A 16,821-nucleotide genomic window follows, 5' to 3' on the forward strand; every position below is an offset into this window, starting at 1 on the left:
TTGTGTTGTTTATTGAAGCTTTTTGATTGAAAGATGTGAATTGCCATGTGGCATTTAGTTGGCTTGGCTTTTTGTTGTTTGGCGTTGACAGATGAAATTCTGGCACCGCATATGCAGCAAAGTGGAGTGAATGAATCGATGAGACAGATAGAGAGAGAGAAGGGAAGGGAAGGGAAGGGGATAGGGATTTTGTGGAACTTGTGCCACAATGGGAATAATAATAATGAAGTTTGTTTCGAACCTTGTCTTGACTCGAAGCAGAAGCTATTACTAAGTAAGATAGCTGAAAAGAATCAGCAGTTGTCACATGTCAGCTTTTCACTTAGCTACTCAATAATTTAATAGAATTAAAAATGCCTTCAGAAAAAAATTTGCACAGCGTGCGTATTCATAATTTTCTCAAATATATATAGCTGGACGTGCGTGTTGATTTGACAAATTGATAATTTCTTCCAATTTTGTTGATATGAAAAGAACAATTTTTCGTATGTCAAAGGTCGAATATGCTGACATCCAGAGGTCAAGGAGGCAGGCTTGTTGTTCTTGCTGTTGTTGTTTTGACAACGTTGCATCTTTATTATTTGTACAAAAAATTATTTTCATTCACACGCAATATGAGTGTCCAAAAATGTCGATTGGGTCAAAAGTTTATGCACACACACGCAGTAACATATTTTTTTCTCAAGTGCATTCTTGAAAAATGCTCATAAAATAAAACATACTGCTGCATGCGTGCATGCATGCATGTATGAACGAAGTGGTCTGGTGATTGTGTTGTAATAATATTTTTTTTTTGATAAATTTGATCGATATGATTGAAATTGATATGTGAAATATACAGTTTAGCGACTGGATGCAAGCAATTTATTGAAAAAAATGCTTAACATTTACATATTAAAAATAATTTTTTTCTTTGATATTATTTATTGTAATTCAAAAAAAAAGAACAATTTACAAGTACGTGTACAATATTTGCATAATTTTTTTTCTTTTCGGATTTCAAATATTAAAAGTATACGTAAATTGTGAATATGTGTGTTATATTTGAAATGGTGAAATTGGCATTATTGATTGGTAAATTGATTATGAACAATTTTTGTCATCCAATGCAATGCTTTGTTTAGAGATGCAATTTTGAAGATAACTCTCGACTCGCTGGTCATTCTCCAACGAGTGGATGTGCCCGCCTCGAGCGATCAAATCGATCGATGCTATGGAGGTGGAAAAGACAAGGTAAATTTAAATTTATTTCTTTACAATTTTTTTTCAATTTAAATATTATTATTATTATTTTAGGTGAAGGATTGTCGAAATTTTATTCGAATGATTGCACAAGAGTCGAACAATTCGTTGCTCATCTGCAGTACAGGTGCATTTCGACCTACCTGTTCAATACGCAATGTATGATTGTGTATTAATTGTATTGATTTGTAAAATTGATTGATTGATTGATTGATTTGATAATTTAAGATGGAAAATTTCAATTTGATTGGAAAAATTGAAGATGGAATCGGTTATGCACCTTATGATCCGAACTATTCACTTGCCTATGTTATCACTGAAAACAGGCAAGTGATTGTTGGTGTTTCGTTGAATTTTGTCGGCACCGATGAAGCAATTGTTCGCATTCGACCGGCAAATAAGCAACTTCGAACAATGAAAAATGATAAATTTACCTTAAACGGTATTGGTATTTATAAAAAAAATGCTTTTTGTTTGTTTGTGAATTAAATTTTTTTTTTTAATTTTCACAGAGCCGCATTTTGTTGCCGCTTTTGAAATTGGTCCTTTTGTTTATTTCTTTTTCCATGAAATTGCAATCGAACATTTCAGCCACAGGCAGGTCAGTTCGCTTGGAATATTAATCTTTTATATTAACCTGGTGTTTCTTAATTAATAATCATAATATTATTATGTTGTTTGTAATTTTCAGATTCGATACTCTCGTGTGGCACGTCTGTGTAAAAATGATACCGGTGCGAGCAAAGGAATCTATGCTCAAGCGGTAAGTTGAATATAATTTATTTATTCATTCATTTTGAAGTATAATTAATTTTTATACGGTTCGAGCAATTTTAAATATATATATGTATATTTGTTTTTTATTTCCAGTGGACCAGCTTTTTAAAGTCACGTTTGATTTGTCAAGAGATGGATAAAGTGATTTATGATATTGTGCAAGATGTTCAATTTTTGCCAAGTGAAAAAATTTTTTATGCAATTTTTACATCATCCGAGTAAGTGTATACTTTATTTATTCACAATGTGCATGAAATAAGATGTATCATTTTATTTGGTTTTATGTCTTTGTATGATTTGATTTTAAATGCTCATTAATATGTATGTGTTTATCTGCAAATTCAGAAAATGTGAATATTTTACTGTAGGCATTTTTTATTCATTATTTCTTAAAAATGGATGGAAAAATGCGGCATACTTACTTTGTACATTGTTGTATTTGCAGAGTTCAACTTCCTGGTTCAGCAGTTTGCGTTTATTCGTTGGAATCGCTTGAATCAGTGTTCAGGGGTCCGTTTTTGTCAAAACATGTACAGCCGCCTTATTTATGGCGGGATATTCCGAATCCTCAACCTAACTATATGGTAAGTGTGATTGGAAGAATATTATAATTTTTTTTACTAATTTTTTAATTTGAATGATTAGAGCATTATTGATTTCTTTTTTCATTTAGTGCGAACAGCGCCTTACTGACTTTTTAGAAATGCCAAAATTGATGTATAATGTCATTTTGCCAATTTCTTCTACACTTTTGGAACAGTCGTCTAACGAAAGGTTTGCATTTATTATATATTTATATATTTATTTATTTAACAAGTTGTATGATTTTATATTAAGTAATAAAGAATTTTTTTCTGTTCAATAGTTATACTCATCTGAGCGTTGATACAGTAAGAGTGAAGAATGATTTATTGGTCACTGTTTTGTTTGTACTGGAAGTTGGTGGAATTTTGAAAAAATTTGTCCACATGAATGACCAACTGTGCTTGATTGAAGTGGTTGAATTAACTCCGCCTGGAAAGCCGTTGTTGGTGAATGAGATGAAGTTGGTTTCTTCGAAAGTGAGAATTTTGAATTTGCACAAATTTTTCATATTTTTTTTTAATTTAAATGCAATCTTTTTTGTATTTTAAGGGAATGTTGTACTTATCAATGGAAGAACGTTTGATGCGTGTTCCAGTGCAGCGTTGTTCGAATTACAAATCCAGAGAGTGAGTTCATGGATTATTTAGTAGTAGTAGTAGTAGTAGTAGGTTGAAATTTGCACTATTCAATTGTTTTGTTTCTTGCTTTTGTGAACTAGGAGATGCATGGACGCCAAAGATCCGTACTGTGCTTGGAACATGCTGACATCGTCTTGCACGAAATTGAAGCATGAAGATATCGACAAGCCATATTGGCATCAATCAGCCGCCGGATGTCCGAACAAAAACATCAGCAGTAAATAAATTTTGAATTAATGATCCATCATTATTCGTGTACAATTTGATTCGTGCATTTGTAGTAGATGGAAAATTTGGCCCTTGGAGCGAGTGGATGCTTTGTGAACGCACGGGTGGTGGTTATGCGAAAGACGAAGGCTGCATGTGCCGCAGGCGGAATTGTGACAGTCCGGCCGCGCAGTTTGGAGGCAAACCGTGCCAAGAAGCATCGGTCCAAGTGGCCAACTGTACAAGACATGGCAATTGGACGGAGTGGTCAGCTTGGAGTAGTTGTTCAGCCACGTGCGGTAGATCTTCCATTCGGATTCGCAGTCGTCATTGTACCAATCCGGCGCCGGCTTTCAACGGTCGCGCGTGCCTTGGACCGCCTCAACAGCAAGAACAATGCCATGTTGTTGAACACTGTCCGAAATTGTTGCCACCGCCGATTCACGGACAATGGTCAGCATGGTCACCTTGGCGACCGTGTTCCAAGCCGTGCGGAACCGGCACCCAAAAGCGCACCCGGACGTGCGACAATCCGTCGCCGCTGAACGGTGGCGACAATTGCGTTGGTGCGGATGAGCAGTTGCAAACGTGCAACGAAAGTCCATGCAAAGAGGTTCGCAAATGGTCCGAATGGACTCCTTGGCTGCAAGTGGACGCCGGTCCTGGTGGTCAGGTGGTGGTCAAGCGTTATCGACTGTCCTGCTCGGCCCGGGTCGAAAATGCTTCTCTGATTGCCATGTCGCCGTTGAATTCGCAGCGCAAGGTGTGCTTGAAAAGCATGGAAAACTGTTTGGACGGGATCGGTCTGGCTGTGGGCTGGTCACCGTGGACCGAGTGGAGCGCCTGCTCTGAAGTGTCGGGCATTCAGCAGAGGGAGAGGAGTTGCGTTAGTCGCAAGTGCGCCGGACCGAGCAGCGAAAAGCGACCCTGCACCAGCGCCTGCAAGGGCTGTCTCCCTTTGCCGGCCTGGTCTTGTTGGAGCGACTACACGGCGTGCAGTTGTACGGGCGAGTCGTCGGTGCGCAGGCGATGGCGGAGCTGTTTAGGGGGCAACAGTGCCGAAGATTGTGCCGGTCAAGCGTTCGAGACGGCTTCTTGTGTGGGCGAGCCTTGTCCAACAGCGACGGCGCAGGACTTGGAGGAGGAGGAGGATTCGAATCGCGGCCTGTCGTTCAGCAGCAGCTGGTCTGCATGGTCGAGGTGCAACGAGATCGGCTTGCGAGCTCGCGTTAAGCTCTGCCCCAAGGGTGCTTATTGCGATGACGAACCCGATATGGAATTGCACCGCTGCGCGGACGGCGAAACTTTGGACAGTCTGAACGCCCTGCAGTTGCGCGAAGATGCCGGCCATTGTACTGAGAATTTGGTAATCGTGGTCGCCGTGGTCGGCGGCTTGATCGCCTGCATACTGCTGGCGTTGATGTTCGTCTGCTGCGCCCGGTTCTATCCGTCTCTGCTCTGCTACACGAGCCTAGTTTCCAAGCAACAGCAGCAGCACCGGCCGGTGGCGACGAGCCACCACCCGCCAACTCCCAAGCCTGCCAAATCCAACATCTACACGCCGCCGCCGTCGATACGCAGCCACGGCAAAGGAGGTTCAGCTACAACGCACATCACGTTGAATCCGTTGGATCGGCTTTCAGTCAAAGATCTGGACGGTTTGACTGAACAAGAAACCCAGCTGACGTTGAAAAGAACAATGCGTACCAGCTTGAACACCAAAGATTACCTCTGAGAAAAGAAGGTGAATTTTTTTCGTTTTGCAAATGGCGTTCAAGCCTCCTTCTCCTCCTCCTCCTTCTTCGGTTCTATCGCTCAACTCGGTGCTTCTTTTTTTTTGCTTTTAAACTTTATGTTTTTACTCTCAGCAAAAAACAATTCAGTGTCAGAACACTTCTTCAACTTGACCAATCAGATCAACAGTTATGATTTCAGTAGTACAGTAACTGTGTATTATTTTTAATTATCCACGGATGGCTGGGTTGTATATCCATACATTTATACATATCTTTTGCGGGTTTTTTTGTGCACAAACGCGCAAAATTGTTTGTTTATACACGTGATTTTATTTACTTATTTATTTATTGCCATGCTTGTGTTTTATTCAATTTTTGCTTGTTGCCTGTGAGTTCAAAATTATTATTTACGGTTGATATTCGTTATTTGCAAAGTTGCTATTTGATGTTTCCAATTATCTTCTTCTCTCTACTTTCAACAATTTCTGCCATTTGTTGCACACATTGTTTGTTGAAAATGCTTCATCAGTATTGTTATTATTTTCCTATCTCACCAAATTTACCCACCTACTTTCATTCATGTACAGAAAAATTTGTTTTCTTGTTTCTTCCAAATTCCCAACTACGGTTGAATTTCATTTTTTGATTTTTCAGCTTTTTTCATTTAAAAACATTTTAGCTGTTTATCATACATGTATCATCTAGTGTGTAGTAAAAGTGAATGTAAAATAATAAATGCTTGAACTATAAGTTTGTGTGCTTTATATATATATATATATATATATATCAAAATATGAAAATGTTGAGAGTTAATATTATATTTCAAAATAAAACAAAGCACATTTAAAATTATCGACGGTGAATCAAATCAATAATGAATGAATGAATGATAGATAGATAGATAGATAGGTTGAACTACTTTCATTAGGAATAAATTTGAATTATGATGTTACATCAAAAACGAAGCACAAAAGTCATTCAAGTTTAAAGTTGTTTTTCAACTAGATCATTTGAACAGACAAAATGTAAATGAACAAAATAATGCAAATTAATATAAAGTTTAATACAAATGCGTGATAAAACAATTTCTGCGATTTCAACTTATTATAAATAAAAAAGCTAGCGCATTTTACCATGCATGTTCATAAATATTTGAACTGATAATAAAATTATATGAAACAGTTCATTTTTAATTTTGTTCATATTTATAGACATATTTATTGTATACATACATCCACGTTTAATAGAAACATTTTTCAAATGCATTATTCCTGTTCATAATAAAATATGTTAATGTCTATTAAGTGCGGATGGCTAATTAAAATTAATACTGACAAAATAACACTGATCTATATGCAAACATGTACAAATAAGTGCAAATGCCAATAATACCCAGACAGAGCGATTATAACTTAAAAAACTAATTTGTCAGGGATTGTGTAAAAATTTAATGTCCTAAAGTGTTGAAGAAGAGGCGTAAAAAGAAGCTTTACATCTTCTTGATTTTCTCAGGCTTAACGCTCTGATTATTCTTTGCAATTTCCTCTTTACCCTGCGCTCTGTAGTCAAAATTACATTCATGTCTATCCGTGTAGCGATGAAGGCAGCAAAAATCTGCACCACAGCGACATTCATAGGCGAATAATCCTAAACGTTTTCTGCATGTCTTACAACGTCTCGTAATTGGAGTTGAAAGGTTGCCGGATAAATTTGAAGACGAGCTAGACTGATTCATGCTGCTAGTATCGGCATCTGCCTCCTTTTGAGCATCCTCGTTCGTTGCCTCTGGGCCTTTCTGCAAGCACAAAAAATCAAATAAATCAAACATCAAAAAAATTGTAATAGAAAAAGTTGACCTCTTCATCCCGTTGATAGGGAACAAAAGCAGAAGAAGTAGAAGGCATAGATGGGATGCATATTGATTCACTCTTTTCCGTTTTTTCACTTTTCTCTTTTTCTACATTTGATTTAGCTGGCAATTCACATTGCACTTTCCTGTTCTTTTTTTTCGAATGCTTTTGGCGCCGTTTCATAAACTCTGAGAAACATTTTGAGCACATATCTTCCGTCAAAGGTGAACCATAAAACCCGCAACCGTTTTTGCATAACTTTGGTTTAGTCGATTGATTCGCATCTTGGTCTTGATCTTGATCCATAGTATCAATGAGCAAATTGTAATACAAGTGAAAAATGGCAGTGATTCGAGTTAAATATAAATAATCAGCAAAATTTTATTATAGTGTACTGATTTGCAAGTTGTGAAATCATACAAATTCACTGAAACACCGTTAGGAATGTAAATAAGGTCCTCGTAATTGTATTTCCGTTAAAATTGGTTGATCAAACGGCAAAAGTCTTTCAGCTATGAATAATTTCATCAAGAATGCAGAAGTCACTGTTTTTCATTTAAATCGTGCTATTTATGTCAATGAATAATTATGTTAATCACAAATGAAGCGAACACATCACAATACGCATAACTCTCATTTAATTAATATTATAATTTCATTTTAAAATTCAAATCATTAATTCCTGAAAACATTTAATCATACTGTAATTTTGTAGTTTTGCCGTTATTTAAAAAGTTGAATAAAATGGATTCCGCTGGCTCCTCACTTAGTGGTAAAATTCAAAGCTTTAAATTTGGAACAAACCTGAAAAATTCAAAGACAGCTGCAATATCAACTTCGAATGTTTTTGGCGATGAAGTCGACCAAGATGAACAGCCTGACGATCAACCGAAAAGAGTATTATTATTTTCTGCCGATCAGGATTCAAATGAAGATACCAACGATACAGAGATTATTATACCTTCTATTCCAAATTCTTATTTTTCCGACCAAACTGTACAAAATGACGAAGAGAAGAAAGTTGACGTTAACGTGTCGTCAAGATTGTTTGTTGATCAATACTCCAGCGAAAATGATATTGATTACGATTCAGTACCTGTATCCGATTATGGAAAAGCGATTCTGAAAGGCCTTGGCTGGTGTGAAGGTAAAGGAATTGGAAAGACTCATCAGAAAGTTGTGGCAGTGATTCATTCTGCTCCCCGACCGAAAGGATTAGGCCTGGGTGCGGTTTTGCCATCTGTTAAAAAGCCAAAAATCGACGAATCCGGTAAAACAGACGATTTATCTTTAAAAATTGGTGCTCTTGTTCGTTGGGATTCAAGTCATAATGGCACTTTGTATGGAAAAGTAATCAGTATGGATGAAGACAACTCTCGAGTGATGTGTCAAACTACTTTGTCGAAAAAGACCGTTAGTCTAAGTCAGTTCAGTATTACTGTAGTTACTGCTGATGAATATGCTGCTAAAGCAAAGTGCATTAATCAATCGAAATTTGAAGAATACAAGAAAAAAAGTAAGAATGATAACAACATGAACAACACTATTCACATTAGGACTGGTGACGAACGGTTGAAAAATGAGAAACCCCAAACATCGGGAAGCCAGATCAGCCGTCCCAGAGGATGGGTTTATCCTCAGATTCGTGTACGCTTTGTTGATCGGAATTTTGCAAAAGGGAAATTTTACAAACTGAAAGCTTACGTTGATGATGTGGTAGCACGTGGTTGTTGTACAATTGTTTTTGACAATGGCGAAGTACTAGAAAATGTCACAGAATCTCAAATTGAAACTGTTATTCCTCGTCAGGAGCAGAGCTCTGTTATGGTGGTTTGTGGAAAATTTTGTGGCCAGTTAGGCCGGATTATTCATCGCGATACAAGAAACTGCCGTGTTTTAGTTGCTTTAGCAGAAAATACTGTTGAATTGTCTTACGATGATGTTTGTGAATACATTGGCGAAACTGAAGATTGAACTTAAACAGTTAGCACATCTATACGATGCTATTTATCTTATTATTTATTGTTATGGCCAATTTTTGTTATTCTAATGTACTTTTTTATTATGTAATAAAGGGAATTTTGCTTAAACCAAGAGCGATCACTTTATAATTTGAAAATGACTCGGAAAATATATTTTTCCATTTAAAAGCATTCGTTGATCAAGTTTAATCTACTTAACAGCTTCTCGCCTAAAATAGTTTTTTTTTAAATTACTCAATATGAAAAGTAACAATTATGTTTGCTTCATAATGTAATGTAAAGTAATAAAAGTATCGATCAATGATATGTTAATGATTGCAATAACATAAATCAACGCCACTTAGAAGGTAATTTTTAGTTATTCATTGTTACATAATATTTATCAATTAATATTAGAAATAAAAATTACCCAAAAAATATCAGAATACTTCACTTTTACTACTGTGCGTGTCAATTGATCAACAATTGAGTTTCAGGCCATATTTTACAAAATATGAATCGTTTATAAGTTTGGACACTGTAATGTGCAAAAACAAATGAAATAAGATATTCAGTATTGAAATGTTCTTAGTATTTTATTAGCCCATTGTTGCTGTTTTGCTCTTTCATATAAAAACAGTAATTTTCGATTTTCAGATGGTATTTAAGTAATCTGAACCTCATTATATCAATCAAGAGAATAAAAAGCATATACTTGATGTTGCCTGTTGATTGTCGAATTGTTCAACCGTCGAATCACACCACACAGCCTCATACGACAAATTATAAAACTAATTTTCTGAATATTTTGAAATAAAGCTGTTTTTCTCGTTTTATTCAATAATTGTTTAATACAAGTTATATGTGATAAAACATCGAAAGAAACCACTTCTCAGTAACATGATAGTATATGATGATGGTTTATTACAAATATTAGTTTAAAAACACTTGAAAACATTTTTGCTGCTTAACTGACTTGTAATTAAACATTTGATTATTCCGTATTACTTGATGTGTCATCTACGTTGATGTACAAGATTTTAAAAGGATTTCAGAAATTAATTTGAAGCTAGTTTTTTTTGTAACTCTAAAATACCGGTAAAATATTCATAGAATTAAGTGAATACATACCTCGTTTGCTCTCATGTATTGTGAACTGTAACGGCGGTAAAATTATTTTATGTATTACGGTAGAAGAATTAACTATTGCTTCTGAAGTTTTAATTTTTCCAGTTTAAAATGAGTGGCATAATTTTTGTATACCAAAAATAGCTTTTGCATATAATAACATTTTCCAATGGATTTCAGTATAGGAAGCTTTACATACTGTCGAACAATAAAAGTGTTATGTAGTTGAAAAATAAAATATTTGCGTGATTTGATGCATGATTCATGTCAATTGTTATGTGCCTATATCAGTTAATAAGCTATTTTTAAATAATATTTTAGCACTAATTTACTTTATTTATGTTTATATATTTATTATTTAAGCTGTGATTGTTTTTTTTTATTAATTCGGTAAATTAAGCAGCTGAATTGTAAGGTTTGTCAGACTTCAATTAAAATTTTTTTCGTATTTGGTTATACTACTTTTTCATATTTTCTGTGCTGTCAATTATTAGTTTAATAGCTTACATTTTTTTACTAAAATAATTTTCAAGTATAATTTTTACTGTTAAAATTTAATTTAAAAATTTATCAGTCATGAGTTCATATGTCCAATTTTTAAAATTTAGTTTCTGCTTAATTTTAATCCCAAAATTATTTATGATTTTTTTTTCTTTTTCAACTTTTCATATAATCATGAAATAGTTGCTAAAACAGCTATTTTCAAGTTAATAACAAGTGTTGTTTTTTGTTACATTGTTTTTCCAGTTTTTTGTTGCTTGCAGATTTCTGTACTGTAATTTTCGCACTTTTTACTATTTTCAAGGTTAGATTTATGTCATGATGTATTACGTGAAACAAATTGAAATGGTGAAAATGAATACATCAAACAATTAAATTTGAAAAGCGTAATCTAAATTTAACATATTTTTTTAAAATTTTTCGATAAAATTTTAAGAAATACACAAAAATTAAATAAATCAATGTGATTTGATCAAAGAAATAATTTTCTTAACATTACATGCACGTTTATTTCGAAAAATACATAAATACCTGATTAAGGTTAACAACAAAAGAAATTCATAGGTTAATCAAGCGAAGAATTCAACTTTAAGCTTAAAATTAAAATACGTGCATAGTGCATTTTAAATATAAAACACCCAATCAGTCATTTGTTCGATTTCTATTTCGTTACATTCCATAATTTCATTCTTCTTCAAGCGCTTCTCGGAACACCTCGAAATTTAGAGAATCTGCATAATCCCGAGCTCGTTTCGCTTCCATTGGCCTAAAGTAGAAGATGCTTTATATTCCAAAGTATTTCACTGTTGTGCTATGGGTGAAGTTTTTTACGTTTGAAAAAAAACCGTCACCATGCGTTCTCCGTGGTGCGTATCTACACGAACGTTCGTAATTTTTCCGGCATAACGAAAATGCGTCATAACACTAAGTATGACAATCTGTTCAGGCAACCAGATGGGGATATCTCTAACAACAACAGCGTGTTGCATCCTATTATAAAAAATTATAAATTTTGGGTCAAAATAAACACAATCATATGGTAAACACAGAAAACAAAAATGTAATATAAAGCTAATTAAATTCATTATGATACATTTCCATATTAAAAAAAGTTCAAAAAAAATGTCACCTTCACACATAAATTAATGAATAAACAAACCAATTTTATTTGTAGAACAATAAACTCATATTTCATTGAAATTTCAAAATTTCATAGAAAAATAAATCTTCTTTAAACGGATAAAGTTGCTAATAACTTGAAGAGAAAAAATTAACTTAAATTTTTAATACTGACAATGAAAAAATACATATTTTCCAATTTACCTGACAATTACACATCCAGAACAATTACATGTTGAGGTACCCGGTTCCGTTTCCGGTAATTGGACCATCGTAATGTCGAACAGCAACAAAATCTAAATTAATTACTAGTATTGTTATTGATAAACAAGTCTGTTAACGAACAAATCATTAAATAATGCGAACTTTTCCACGATACGAAATGTTCGCTTTCTTAAATTCAATATGTAAAATTTGCTAGCAATTTCAAAATGATCAAATACCGCAGTATACTATCAAGTTCAATTTAAATGTTCTGCTTACGTCAAAATTCTATTGAAAATCCACCACACGCGAATGGTTAATGACTTCAGTAGACAGGAAAACTTTATCTGTGATACTCTAAAGCTGAAATTAAAAGCTGAATTTTAATCACTTTAAAATTTTCAATGTAACTAATCTGTCTAGCTGTGATACACAATAATACAAAACTAATATCAGACGGAAAAATAACAAAGAATGCCAAGCTACAGTAAGACAGTGTGAAATTTGAACAAAAGAAATTGCTTTTGTATTTAGCTATTTAATTGGTGAATTTAAAATAAATATTAACTATTTAAGTTTTAGATTCAATTACGAAATCCTTTTTTTGATTTTATCGTTATGTATAAAGTGAAATTATTTTTTATAAATGTTGACCTACTTGTTGCTGTAAAACGTAAATATTTATTTATTTATAAAATACAGTTTTATTTTGAAATTTCTAGTCAATATTATCATCATTTTTAAAAATTAACTGTGCTGTTTGCATTAATTTACAATTGATGTTACATTCCTGTCAAATTTTAGTTACAGTATTCTTTCAGTCATTCCTCAAATAATTTATTTTGAAAAACTTGTTATTATTTAATTATTTTTTTATCTGTCCCTCATTAGCGACTGGGATATTTTAAGGTAAAGGAAGCTGAACAATGTATTTCTTGATTTTTTATGATTATATTAGATACATTTATAATTGTATGTTCGTGCAGAATGTAGCTCGAAAAATGGAAAATGCAACTGAATAAAAATTAACTGCTCTGAAATTCAACTTGACACGATGTGAGAATAATAAATTGCCGAATTGCAGTATTTCATGATGATTTTATCTCATTGTTGAATGTTTTTTCTGTTTTTAATGAAATTTACGTTTGATGTTGTAAATTATAAATGTATCAGTTAATCTGAGATGCGTGCATTTCACTTGCAGATGGATATGGCACTGGCACATTTTGCAACTTTTTATATAAATATAAATAAATTTATGCATGCATGCCAATGCGAATGTGTGCATATTTGAATATTTTTAAACGTAAACTGTTTTTTTTTTGCACATTGTACTGTGGCCAATTTTCATTTTTATTTAGAATGTAATAAAATATTATGAATTTACTTCAAACTTTAAAAGTTATTTTATATTATGTGACAATAGTCAATAATTTAATTTAGCAGTGTTTTTATCCGAGTGCAAAATTTATTGATATAAATGTAATTTTGGGAGATTACACGACGATAATTTTGCATTTTTAACATATAAATTAAATGCTCATTAAAGATGCTTAATGTTAGTGCTTAAGGTTGATTTAGAAGAGAATTTTATTTTGTAAGATTGTTTGCGTTAATGCTGTAAATATTTATTGGTGCTGTTTATTGTGATTTCATGCATAAATAGCTGTCGCTGTTTGAACTGTTAATTTTTTCAACGTAAAAAGGATATGCATTGATGTGAAATAATTATATATTTGAAGAAATGATGCTATTGCATCATATTGGTCGCAGAAGATTGTTATTTTGCATTTTGAAAGAATATATTTTATTCTTTTTTTATGAAAAAGCATTTTATACTGAATTTTGAAAGATTTTAAATCACCAATTGCTTTCATGTTCTTATTGCTTTAATTTGATTAGTTTATCATTTTCTTTTTTAGAATATTTTAATATTATTAACAGAATTTATTATTTTGATATTAAACATTTATTTTATTTTATTTTTTATTGTACTAACAAAGCAGTTTTTTAAGCTGAATGTCGATGAAACGTGAGCATTCAGTTGATGAATCCACCATGGCTGATGTGCCGATGGCCAAAAGATTGCGTCGAAGCGCTTTAAGTAGTGCTGCCGAAGAGCAGGTTTGTTTGTAAAAAAGTTTAATAATTTATAATAAATAATTTTGTTTACCTAAACAATATTTAGGCTCGTTTGTGTCGTGAATTGTTTACAAGTTTACGTGAATTCACGAATAGTGAGGGTGCTTACATCAGTCGTCCTTTTTTGCGGCTTCCTTCAAAGAAGTGAGGATTGTTTACAAAGATTTGGTAAAATTGTTGTTTGAAGTTGATTTTAGCGATTGAGCTTCAGTATTGCATTATTTATCATTATTTGTATATGCTTAACATCTTCTCAACGGACATCTTTATATATTTGTTTATTTAAATTAATATATGAATATATCTTAAACTGTATCTGCTATGTTTGTAAAGGTTTTGCAAATTTAATAGAGCGTATTGTTTCTTTTTGTACAACTTTTCTTTTTTAGAATTATTATTGTATGTAGAAAAAGAAAATCTTATTGATTTTTTAAAATAATTTGCAGCAATTGCATTGTTTGTTTTTCGTATAATAATTTGAGTTTGAGTGATTGAAATTAATCAGCAAACTAAATGAATCAAGATAATGCTCTAGCTCAGCGAAAGTAGAAGAAGAATCAATTTCAGAGTTAATCATATTTGATGATTTATTTGAAATTATCAATTGTAATTTGTAATTTTTAATAAGCAACTATTACAAAATTGATTTTTTAATTTCAATTATATTATATAGTTGTATGAAATGGAAGGCCAGTTATTATTATTATTATTGTTATTATGATTTAGGAGTCTTCCAGAATATTACAGTGTAATTGAAAATCCAATTGATTTGACGCAAATTCACGAAAAAGTGAAAACTGACGAATATTCGCATGTTGATCGATTTATGGAAGATATAAATTTATTGGTTGAAAATGCGAAACGCTTTTATGGTGTAAGGGCGATTAGGGGAGAAAAGTAATGTTGAAAATTTTTTTGAATAAAATATTTTTTCTTCTTTCAGGAAGGTTCGTCAGAACATGCGGATGCTAGTGAATTGTGGAATCAAATTTTGGAATTGCGCAGCAAACAAGAGTACAACAGTGATTCGCATTCTGAGATCAGTACACGTTCTCCGGAAAGTTCACCATCGAGATCCAGCAGAAGTTACAGGTATGTTTATAGAATACAATGTGCAAAGGATGGGAAAAGTATATTATAATTTTTTTTCTTTATGTTCAGATCGTTCAGTCCTCATCGTCTGCATAGGACGAAAGAAAATCCAAGTCCAATGTCCGGCTGTGAGCCAGTATCAGCGCATGTTTTTGAACATCTACTGGCCTGTGTGTTGAGGGAAAGATCCGAAGTCGGTGGTCGTTTGCTTTGCGACGCTTTTCGTCTGTTGCCTTCGAAAGAGGTAGGTTGTGTTGTGCATTCAACGTGTGGATTGATTTGTTTTCGATTAGCATATTACAGCGTCTGCTAATTTTTCTCTTTTTTTAATATTCAGCTCTGGCCAGATTATTACGAAACAATCCGAGATCCAATTGATCTGCAACTAATTGCAAAACGAGTTCGATCTGGGCGTTATAGAAATTTAAATGACATCGAAAGGGATTTCAATTTGCTCTGTCGAAACGCTCGATTATTCAACGAACCAGGTTCTCAAGTTTATCGGGTAATGTGGTGATAAAGAAAAACGAAAAAAAAAATTAAAATTTCAAAATTTCTTCTTCTCTAGGACGCCAAAAGTATCCGGAAATTCATTTTGAAGAAAAAAGCCGAATTGCTCGATGCGGGTTGCAAATCTATTGACCGAAACTTGTAATAATTTTTAATTTTTATTTATTCAATGTTTACTTTTTTATGCAAATAAATAAATGCATCAGAAGTATGTTTGTTTGTTTGTTGTTGTTGTTTATTCAAGGTCTTTTCTTTATTTCAGAATGTCAAATGATTCAGCAGTTGTTGATCGTTTGTTGAATTTGACAGAAAAAGATTTAGCTATGGAAGAAGATTCGGATGACGAACAATTGCCATTGGAGACCGAACGACAAGTGAAATATTTGTACAGCTTTTTACGCAACTGGCGTGAAAATGGTGCCGACCAAAGCATCGTTGAACCTTTTCTACGTCTGCCGGACAAAAGGTAAGTACACAAATAAATGCATTATTATAAACTATAGGAATAAAATTAAAAAAAATAAACGACTTATATTATTTTATATTAGATTAGCTAATAGTAATTGTGAATTATGTCGATGTGGGGGAGTAGAAGCAAAAGTAAGCATTCTGTTGTCGTTGTTGTATAAGAAGTTTATTCAACAGAGGGGTAGTAGTAGTAGTAGTAGTAGCTAGCGCGTAATAATAGTTGGTAATAATAATAGTGACGCAAAGTCAGCCAAGCAAGATTTGCCAGTTTGCTTTTGCTTTTACACCGTTGTCATTATCGTCATTATTGTTGCTGATCAATTGTAAGATTTCCTCCTCCCCCCCCCCACCCTCTGCCTTGCCCTGCCCTGTCCCCTTTGTACTGACTTTGTCGATTGTATTTCGTTCGTTCGTTTCTTTCAATATGCAACAGTGTTGTTATTTTTAATTTTGTTTTATTGATTTATTATTTTTTGATTGCTGCATTTTGCTTTAATTAATTTCTTTTTTCTTCAGTATAAGATGAAAGGTGTTGTATTTTAGGTAGGATACATTGTTTCACTTCATTCACTGGGCAGTATTATTTTCTTCTTGTCGCTCCAAATCATCCATCTAGTGCAAAATATAGTCGCATAAAATTGCAACAATGCTAATTGTGTAG

General features: G+C 33.3%; 6 protein-coding genes across 6 annotated transcripts; 3 read left to right on the forward strand and 3 right to left on the reverse strand.

Moving 5' to 3' along the window:
- Positions 1-503: 503 nt before the first annotated feature.
- On the forward strand, positions 504-3,234 carry Tsp_06616 (putative semaphorin-5B). The gene is made up of 12 exons (XM_003378606.1): positions 504-646; positions 687-765; positions 1,141-1,233; positions 1,297-1,401; positions 1,471-1,690; positions 1,755-1,843; positions 1,934-2,005; positions 2,113-2,237; positions 2,465-2,603; positions 2,693-2,793; positions 2,885-3,068; positions 3,154-3,234. Exons 1-12 carry the CDS (start codon positions 504-506, stop codon positions 3,232-3,234), a joined length of 1,431 nt encoding a protein of 476 aa, XP_003378654.1.
- A 678-nt stretch (positions 3,235-3,912) lies between these two features.
- Tsp_06615 (hypothetical protein) lies at positions 3,913-5,443 on the reverse strand. Its single transcript, XM_003378607.1, has 6 exons — positions 5,397-5,443; positions 5,179-5,278; positions 4,917-5,050; positions 4,539-4,804; positions 4,281-4,487; positions 3,913-4,217 (listed from the first exon to the last, which is right to left on the reverse strand). Exons 1-6 carry the CDS (start codon positions 5,441-5,443, stop codon positions 3,913-3,915), a joined length of 1,059 nt encoding a protein of 352 aa, XP_003378655.1.
- Positions 5,444-6,674: 1,231 nt separating this feature from the next.
- Positions 6,675-7,341, reverse strand: Tsp_06614 (zinc finger A20 and AN1 domain-containing stress-associated protein 12). Its single transcript, XM_003378608.1, has 2 exons — positions 7,042-7,341; positions 6,675-6,980 (listed from the first exon to the last, which is right to left on the reverse strand). Exons 1-2 carry the CDS (start codon positions 7,339-7,341, stop codon positions 6,675-6,677), a joined length of 606 nt encoding a protein of 201 aa, XP_003378656.1.
- Positions 7,342-7,779: 438 nt separating this feature from the next.
- Positions 7,780-9,009, forward strand: Tsp_06613 (g patch domain and KOW motif proteins-containing protein). Its single transcript, XM_003378609.1, has one exon. The coding sequence runs from the start codon at positions 7,780-7,782 to the stop codon at positions 9,007-9,009; it is 1,230 nt and encodes a 409-aa protein (XP_003378657.1).
- A 2,310-nt stretch (positions 9,010-11,319) lies between these two features.
- Positions 11,320-12,714, reverse strand: Tsp_06612 (hypothetical protein). The gene is made up of 6 exons (XM_003378610.1): positions 12,701-12,714; positions 12,228-12,311; positions 12,074-12,137; positions 11,949-12,040; positions 11,471-11,615; positions 11,320-11,391 (listed from the first exon to the last, which is right to left on the reverse strand). Exons 1-6 carry the CDS (start codon positions 12,712-12,714, stop codon positions 11,320-11,322), a joined length of 471 nt encoding a protein of 156 aa, XP_003378658.1.
- A 1,253-nt stretch (positions 12,715-13,967) lies between these two features.
- On the forward strand, positions 13,968-16,367 carry Tsp_06611 (putative bromodomain protein). Its single transcript, XM_003378611.1, has 11 exons — positions 13,968-14,072; positions 14,137-14,234; positions 14,537-14,546; positions 14,764-14,783; positions 14,817-14,964; positions 15,034-15,182; positions 15,252-15,426; positions 15,520-15,678; positions 15,751-15,833; positions 15,955-16,158; positions 16,241-16,367. The coding sequence occupies exons 1-11, from the start codon at positions 13,968-13,970 to the stop codon at positions 16,365-16,367; spliced, it is 1,278 nt and encodes a 425-aa protein (XP_003378659.1).
- Positions 16,368-16,821: the final 454 nt, after the last annotated feature.

Source organism: Trichinella spiralis (genome assembly GCF_000181795.1).
Source record: "Trichinella spiralis strain ISS 195 chromosome Unknown Scfld4, whole genome shotgun sequence".
Classification (NCBI taxonomy): domain Eukaryota; kingdom Metazoa; phylum Nematoda; class Enoplea; order Trichinellida; family Trichinellidae; genus Trichinella; species Trichinella spiralis.